General features: G+C 39.6%; 1 protein-coding gene and 1 long non-coding RNA gene across 2 annotated transcripts in view; both read left to right on the forward strand.

Annotated features, from left to right (window-relative positions):
- LOC107689740 (cadherin EGF LAG seven-pass G-type receptor 1-like) overlaps positions 1-6,267 on the forward strand; it is a 112,021-nt gene extending 105,754 nt beyond the window's left edge. The window contains 6 exon segments of the mRNA XM_016487872.1: positions 2,052-2,226; positions 4,530-4,642; positions 4,741-4,820; positions 4,907-5,033; positions 5,736-5,861; positions 6,127-6,267. Coding sequence (XP_016343358.1) covers positions 2,052-2,226; positions 4,530-4,642; positions 4,741-4,820; positions 4,907-5,033; positions 5,736-5,861; positions 6,127-6,267 — 762 coding nt within the window.
- A 2,814-nt stretch (positions 6,268-9,081) lies between these two features.
- LOC107689726 (uncharacterized) overlaps positions 9,082-9,346 on the forward strand; it is a 3,721-nt gene continuing 3,456 nt past the window's right edge. Inside the window, exon 1 of the long non-coding RNA XR_001634365.1 lies at positions 9,082-9,144. This is a non-coding gene — a long non-coding RNA (uncharacterized LOC107689726). The remainder of the gene's footprint in view (positions 9,145-9,346) is intronic.

The raw sequence follows: 9,346 nt of genomic DNA on the forward strand, positions 1-9,346 counted from the left end.
CAACTCCCCATCCCCTCCGGGGACCCAGAGACAGAAGAAACTGCTCTTTTGTCGAGGTTTTGGGTACCACTGACCATGAATTCAGTGGCGGGGAAAAAAGAAACAAAAGATTCTCTGCCCGGCCCTCCTCCTCGGGAGGGAGTGGTGCGTTCACCATCTCCCGAAGAGCAGCGCCCTCCTTCTCTGGGTCACCCATCTCAGGGCCTCTTGCTCTTCCGCTTGCCACCAGGTTTGGAGGGGGCCTGGACGGGCGGGGTGGCTGCCCTGCGACCGGCTCCACGGCGCTGCTTTGCTGGAGGCTGCTGCGTTTGCTGCGTGGGAGCCGGGGGTGGCAGCAGGGAGCCGCCCTCGACAACTGAGGCACTGCCGCCGCCGGCCGGGTGGAGGCAGCAGGATGTGTTTGATGGCCTCGGTCTGCTTCTGTGTGGCGGAGAACTGCTGGGCGAAGTTCTCCACTGTGTTGCCGAAGAGGCCGGTCTGGGATACGGGGGCATTTAAGAACCGAGTCTTGAGTCTGCGAAGTGCCAGTGGAAGGAGGAGCCCTCGGAGGTTGGTTCCTCAGAGGGGAATTCCTCACCGTCACCGTAAGACCAGTCCGGCTATTGCCAGAAGTAGCGCCACTCCTCCGGCTTTTGCCAGGGGGAACACTAGATCTAGGCAGAGCCATGGGAACCCTGCCCATTTGCAGGAAATGGAGCCTGGTCCGCAACTCAGCGACGGTCATTTTCCCGCAGTGAGAGCATGATTCGTCCACAAACGCCACCTCAGTGTGCTTAACGCCCAGACACGTGTGGCAGCGATCGTGACCATCACCCGGCGCCAGGTAACGACCTCATCCAGAAACGCACGGGTGGAAAGGCATCTTTAAACAGCCCGTGAATGCTGTTTTACAGATTTTAGTGTGCTGAAGTGCACAGGGGAAATGGCCGCCTGCAACACAAACAGGGGATAGTGCAGCCTGATGTGTGCAACCCACTCGACATGGGAAGAACCACCGCTGCTGAAGCACCATACCACCAACACCAGAGCTTCCCAAGAGTGTGCTGAACTTGTTGTAGTCTTCACTCTGTAGCAGAGAAGTCAGGAGCAGAACGATATAACCGCTCGGCTCCGAAGCGAAAAGCTGAGTATGCGTTGCACCTGCTGCCTAGTTATACTCGCGCTGCGATCAGCGGCAGCTGGATGCAATCATCGCATGCCAATGTGCATTGGCTCGTTTAGTTTAGACTCGAAGTGGATTGATCTCTCTAAGCGAGATCCCAATTTGTCGGTCATTACTGACGTGACGTCTCCGTTCCCTCCTTCAGGGAACGAGGGTTCCCTTTCAGTCAGTCACGTTCGACGTTATGTCAGTCGTGACTGACGAATTGGGATCTCGCCCGAGAGCCCCGACTGACGTAACGTCTCCGTTCCCTCCTTCAGGGAACGAGGGTTACACAAGTAACCGAGACGTTACATACGTAACCGAGACGTTTTGCTTTTTTTTGTTTTTAATTTTTTTATTATTACTGTAATACAGTATATTTTGAAAAAGTATAATAGCAAAAAAAATAGACGTAAATAATGAACATTTAAAAATTTTGAATGAATGAATGAATTGAATTGAAAGGCAGCATAACAAACACTCCCATGATGTATACATTTAAAATTAAACCATTTAAAAGGGTTAGTTCACCCAAAAATGAAAACTGTGTCATTATTTACTCACCCTCAAGTTTTTCCAGACTTGTATGAGTTTCTTTCTTCTGTTGAACACAAAAGATCCCAATTCGTCGGTCATTACCGACGTGGCGTCGAGAGTGACCGAATGAAGGAGAACTAAAACTAATCTAAATCTAAAAATGTATTACAATGAGAAAATGCTCTGTAAATGTTCTTAATTGGCATGAAATTAGTCACAAGTAGAAATCTATAATACATCTATCTATCTATCTATCTATCTATCTATCTATCCTTTTTAATTTTAGGTTGAACTATAACCCAGATATATTTTAATGAGATTTGGTAGAATGTTTGTGTTGAATGCTAACCATCTTTCTATCTCTTTCTAGTTTGTGTGCACAGTGATAGCCATCCTTCTTCACTACTTCTACATGTGCACGTTCGCCTGGACATTTGTGGAGGGTTTGCACATTTACCGTATGCTCACTGAAGTCAGAAACATCAACCATGGCCACATGCGCTTCTACTACGCCATTGGCTGGGGGATACCTGCTATTATTACAGGTCAGACACACACACAAACCCTCTCCAGTTTATTCACTAATTACTATTTCATGTACTTACATTTCCCCCAACCCAGCGTCTTTGCAGGTTCGTATTTGTATGCTCTTGTACTTAGCGTAAGTCTACTGAGTCAACACAGATACACACCTTCATCTTATGAATTTCCCTAATAGACTATTAGAAATGTTTGTAAACCAGCACACACATGCATTTATGTCGTCGTGCTTGGACTTGCCCCTTCTTTTGGATGGTGTGTGTGATCCCTGTGGGAACAAGACAGGACGCCAGTGTTTTCATATTACTAGCTCTCGCTCTCTTGCTCACTCTTCTTACTTTCTTTCTCTGTTTTCTCTCCGATGGCTCTGCTCTCCATAATGGGTGTCACTTTCTCCACTGGCACATGCTCAAAGCGGTGAAAAAGCCCCTATCTTACAGATAATAGAGGCTGACCCGACTCCTCTCTGCTCCTCCCAGCTTAATGAATGGCTGTCTGCTTTCTTTACTCCATTCTATAATTCATTGCTCATACTGTGGTTTTGGGGTTTTAACAAACTTCAGTGTGTAATTCATCCTGCTCTGTTCTGCTTAAAGAGGAGATATATGCTTATACTTTTCTGAGTGATCACACTAATCACATCTATCAATCACACAGTAATGGTACCTACCACTTAGAACAACTTAGCAACCACCAAGAATATCATAACAAATCCCTAGCAACCACTCAGATCAAAACAGCAACAGTGTAAAGAAAAATTCGGAACCTATGTAACCACCTAGCAAGGCCCTAGCAACCACCCAGAACATCCTAGAATCCACATAGAAATATCTTAAAAATAGCCCTGAACAACCACATAGCAACACAATAAAGAACACTCACAACACCTTAGTAACTACATGGCAAAGCTGTAGCAACCAATCAGCAACATGCTAGAAAACCTTAGCAACACCCTAGCAACCATACTGAACACTGTCACTTAGAAGGATGTTTAAAAAACACTCCTACCACCTTAGCAACCACATTGCAACAACCTAAAACACTAAAAACACCCTAGTAACTGCATAACAAAGCCACATCAACCACCCAGAAAACCTTAGCAACCACGTAGAATATCCTAGCAAAGCCCTAGCAACCCAAGTCATCCACACAGAAATGTTTTAAAAACTGTTCTTATGTAGCAACCACATAACAAGGTAAAAACACTCCTGCTGCATCCCAATTCGCATACTATCCATCCTAAATATTATTCGAAATTAGAATTAGCATGTCCCAAATCGTAGTATGTTGATATGAATATTCCAGTGGTACCCGGATGGCTTACTATTTCCGGTAGAAATTTGAAGTGCAGATCCGTGCACACTTTAACGGCATATATTGGCCATAATCCATTGTGCGTTGGACGAGGATTCGATACTACAAACATGGTAAAAAAAAAAAAAAAAAGTGTTAAAAAAACTACAAACATGGTAGATATGCGAGACCTACAGACAGGTAGAGAAAGGGGTTTGAGTAATAAATCAATATCTAACCTGAGCAAAGTGGAGCCGCGTCCCGCCCATAGGTCCCGCCCACACTCCCGCAGAGTCGATCACAAACACACGTCCCTTACCCTTTTTTAATTAGCCTGACTGCTCCAATTTTTGTCTGCTGATTGCTGTACAAGAGGCTTGTTAAAATAAGGTAAATACAACTCCAATCCCTTCCTGAATATCCCGAAAAAGTCAGTTGGCACCTCAGTTCGCTCAGAGAAGCTGTCAATCTCAGCTGTCAATCATGACGTTACACTCCCGTTTTTATACCATCACATAACTAACTAAAACCAAACTTATTTTAAAAACAAACACTTGAACTTACATCAGTCTGATTTAAAAACTACATAAAATGGCAACCATCTTTGGAAAAAAATTATTTGAAGTGCAATTTAATTATTTAGTTTGTCTCACATCCCATTAGATTACATGGAGAGGACGGGGTTTATGACCTATACTGGGTCCAGCCACCTGGGGGCGATCGAAACATTTTGGCTTAATTTTTCAGGAGTTGTACAGCAGACTTGGTCAGAACACCTTAGCAACCAGCTACAGTAGCAACGCAGTAGCAGTGTTAAAAACAACTCCAAACAACCTCAACAGCATAGCAACAAGTTAAAAACACTCTGATCACATTGGCAACCACTAAGCAACACCCTAATAATTACTCTGAACAACCGGACCAGTACTGTATATAACAATGCTCTTGCAACCACCTACAACAGCATGTTTTCTGAAGATGATGTAAAAGTCATGTTGATGTTTGTGTCCATCAGGTTTGGCTGTGGGTTTGGATCCTCAGGGATATGGGAACCCTGACTTCTGCTGGCTGTCCGTCCATGACACCCTCATCTGGAGTTTTGCGGGACCCATCGCTGTAGTGGTGCTGGTAAATCCATCTACTTATCATTTGTTCTTCATTCTAACTGTTCTCATTCCATTCTCCATACTCAGCTGATCAAATGGCAAAAACAAACTCTTTAACAGGTCAACATTATTATCTTTGTGCTGGCGGCGAAGGCGTCGTGTGGCCGTAGGCAACGTTCCTATGAGAAGTCTGGAGTCATGTAAGACATTCTGTCCCTTGAGAGCATTTTCTGAGGATTGATTCATGAAATCTGGTACTCATTGTGGTTTTTTGCATGTGTTCCAGTCCTGCTCTGCGAATGGCCTTTCTGCTACTGTTGCTCATTAGTGCCACCTGGCTGCTGGGTTTAATGGCTGTTAACAATGATGTCATGACCTTCCACTACCTGTTTGCCATCTTCAGCTGTCTGCAGGTAACAGTTGTTCTATTCTTGACCTCAGTTTTTCCAAAACAGACAAATAAGGCAAGCATCACTATAACTATTGCTCAAGAGTAAGCCTTGATACATGCAAAAGCACAAAACAACCTCCGTGTGTGTTCTTGTGTACGGAAATCTTGCAGACTGCAGTGCAGATGCAGGATGCTTAATACATCAACAGGTGTTCTGTAATTGAAACTAAGCTGAAATAAAATAAAATATAAATATTAGATGAAAAACGTAAACTTAGAAAACTTGTAAATTAAAAATATTGCCTTAGCAACTTATTAAAATTAAAAGTTTAAGTTGAAATAATAAAATTACAAAAACTAAAACTGAAATAAAAATAAGCAGAAATTACAAAAAAAGACATAACAAAAAGCACATAACAAAAATGTCACTACAATTGAAAACAAAATGTATTAAAGGGATAGTTTACCCAAAAATGAAAATTCTGTCATCATTTACTCTCTCAAGTTGTTCCAAACCTGCATGAGTTTCTTTCTTCTACTGACCACAAAAGAAGATTTTTGGAAGATTGTTGGTAACCAAACATTTGCCGGTAGCCATTGACTTCCATACTATGGAAGCCAATGGCTACCAGCAACTGTTTGGTAAACTATTCCTTTAATATTAATAAGTACTATAATACTATGTAAATAATACTAAAATGACCATTTCCTGTTTGTTTTTCAGGGCATATTAATTTTTTTCTTCCACATCGTGTTCAGTAAAGAGGTGAGGAAAAATCTGAAAAACGTATTCACAGGGAAGAAACCATTACCTGATGACTCCAGTGCCACACGCACCACCCTACTGACGGTAAGTTACTGTAACACCTTTACATTATTAAATATTTATACAATAACTGTCCATCACAGGTCTGGAAACTGGTTAGGATCGGTTTAAATGTCAGTTTATCTTGTAGAAAATTAATAAGGAAATCATTTAAGTAATTTGCAAGCAATAAGAAGGTAATTTCACGTAATTTGGTATCAAAGGATGAAGTTCGCTGTGAAGTGGTCTAGCATTTGGAAATGTATTATTTTGCTTGATTTACAGTACTGTGCTTTTTCTCTGTCCTTAGCGTACATTGAACTGTAATAACACATACATGGAGGACGGCACACTGTACCGCTCGGCCATCGGTGAATCGACGGTCTCCCTGGAGAGCACAGTCAGGTGAGCCAAGAGTCACAGCAGCTATCTTACTTACACGCACAGGTAACATGCTACTGCTGGGGCACGGCGCTACGCTCTCATTATGTAACATTTCACTTTCTCTCATCCTACTTGACTTTTATCAATAATGCAATAGCACTTTAATGACTTTCTTCTTATTCAAATTACTTTTCTCTTTTCATACGCATGTATGCATTGCTTCTGCTTTGCTTTTGCAGTGCTGTGATAATGTACACAAACTCTAAAACACATTCCTGCATGCATTCCCATGAATGTTGTGTAAGCATATTTATTGTATACACTGAAGGCAACCTTATGACCTCTGTGCATGCTCTGTTTATAGATTCAGTTCATTAGTAATTTTCAAGGCACTTGTCCTTATGTGTAAATAATGTGAATTTGTTGACAGGATTCAGTATTATGATGTATGCTTGCTTCTACATTATGATGCATTATGATGTATGCACGTCTTGTGAGCACAAATCGCCCTGCAAGTTTGTTGTTAGCGTAGCATAATAGCAGAATGACCTACTAATTAGCTCACAGTATGACCAGTGTTGTTATTCTTAAACTAAGACTAAAACTACTAAAAATAATTTGGCAATTCAAATAAAGCTTAATTAAAATAAAATACACTGAAGTGAAATAAAGTTAAATTGAAATATTTAAACAAACAAAAACGAATAAAAATGGCAAAATCACATACATTACTAAAACTTAATGTTAAAAATAAAAATAATAGATAATTCAAAATATAAAAAAATACTATAATAGTATATAAATAATGCTAAAATAACACTGAGTAGGACTGGGAAATATAGGTTAAAAATGAATTTAAATTAACAAGTTCCAGCATTTTGATAAGTATTCACTCTCAAACAGCCATTGTTGGCAAGTGGATTCAAAATGTGTTAAGTAAAATAACATAAAAAATCAATTTAAAAATAATAATAATTCAGTTGAATATTTACTAAAATAATCAATAGGAAGCATGATATTTAACCTCTTTATTTCATGTTATAGTATAACAGTACATGGTAATAAACAGCAAAATGTACATATATTACATACATTTAGATACATATTTACATAAGCTTTACTAAAACATTTTAAAGTGCGTCAAATGCCATTAGGGGACCCACATGATCAGTTTTTTAGTGAACAAATCATTGCGTCACATTTTGAATTGATTTTTTGACAGTTAGGAGGAACTGATTGGTGGAAGATAATTACACTGGTTTAAAAGAGAGATTTCATAATATATTAAAATAGAAAACAGTTATTTTAAATAAAAACAAAGGGGAAACTGGAGGCGGCCCATTCAAACCAGCGCAGATTCGGCTACATAAGGAGCTTAAAATATCATCTTGTTGTGATGTTGGGTGCCAGAATCGACGTAATACAGCCTCAAATTAGAAATTTGATCGCATATCTGCTGCCACTGCCAGACAAAAAAAACGACGACAGCTGTGGTTAAACGCGATAAAACGAGCAGACTGAACAGAAACGATCGTCGAAAATGCTTGCATTTGCAGCGCACACTTCTTATCAGAAAAGGTTCAATAAAGTATTGTCTTTTGTTGTTATGGGCGCATCTACAGATTTCTTGCCATATGTTTCTTGCATCTCACGACTATGTCGTGTATGAAATAATGTCTGTGTGCATGTGTGTAAAACAACAAACTGACGATTTATATATAATCATTTGTAATTGTATATACATTGTTGTGATTAATTGTGGCTGGAACAATAATGTAGCTGTTAAAATAGTTGCCTGCTGAAATTGAAATGTATATACATCTTCATCATGACTAGATGGACACGGTGAGTTTGTCTTTACTGTACACGTTAGATGTGATCCACTTCATAGTAACAATCCTGTCAGAACGTCCATCCTTTGAGTGAGAGTGTAACGTTACAGGTCGGCCGATCTGGTTTCGTGGTTAAAGTTAACCTTTTCGACATGTTTCCGTGTTGTCGTTGCTCAACAATGGCATGGACGCGATGTTGTCTGGGGGTTTGGAAAAAGGAGAGTGGGACTGTGGGCGGTGCTCGGGGTGGTGACTGAAGGCGGTGACTGTGTAGTTCTGACGTCAACTTTTTACGGAAGTCACAACGGTTCGTGAAAAATCACAGCTACTTTATGCAGGCTGTGTGAATTTTACTGTGGACTGACTGTTTTGAAACTTATATGGTAGTTAAATAGCCCCTAGACCTCAGTTATCGTGAAAAAAGCCAGGAAATTTCAGTTCTGACAATATGCGACCTTTAATATTTCAACAATATTACTGTTTCTACTGTAATTTGATCAAATAAATATAGTCTTGCAGAGCATAAGAGACTTCTACTTTTGAAAGGTAGTGTAGAATTTAAATATTCGGTAACACTATTAACTAGTTGCTTATTAGCATGCCTTTTATTAACATATAGTACATATAAAGCACATATTCTGCATGACCATATTCTACATCCATAATCCTACCCAATACCTAAACTTCACAACTACCTTACTAACTATTAATAAGCAGCAAATTAGTAGTTTATTGAAGCAAAAGTCCTAGTTAATGGTTTGTTAATAGCGAGAATTGGACCTTAAAATAAAGTGTGACCAAATATTCAATATATAGGCTAGTCATATTGTGTAATTGGAAGGAATTTCACACTAAGAGTTTAAATTCAACTTTATTTAGACAATTTTATGAAGCTAAACCTCTAGACCAGTGTTTCCCAACCTTTTTTTAGTCGCGGCACCCTTTGGAAATTTTAACAAACTTGTGGCACCCTACAAAATTAATTTTGTCACAATATTTGAATTTCTAACTTCGATATGATAATTTGAAAAGTATAGATATTCGGTACAATAAAGACCAGCCAACACCCTCCATCCAAGCCAACAGCAACCACCAGCCTGAACAGAGGAAGGGTGAGAGTGGCAAATAAACATAAATTAATTAATTAATTAAAAAATACAAAATATGTAAATTTTTTTGAGATCCTCACCTAAAAGCAAAGTCATTTCAGAGGCAGTTGATTAAATCCTAATTAGATTGTATTTTGTATCACTTTAAATTTAGTTAATGTTTATATATATATATATATATATATATACAGTGGTGTGAAAAAGT

This window comes from Sinocyclocheilus anshuiensis, unplaced genomic scaffold (genome assembly GCF_001515605.1).
Source record: "Sinocyclocheilus anshuiensis isolate Anshui unplaced genomic scaffold, SAMN03320099.WGS_v1.1 scaffold1014, whole genome shotgun sequence".
Classification (NCBI taxonomy): Eukaryota; Metazoa; Chordata; class Actinopteri; order Cypriniformes; family Cyprinidae; genus Sinocyclocheilus; species Sinocyclocheilus anshuiensis.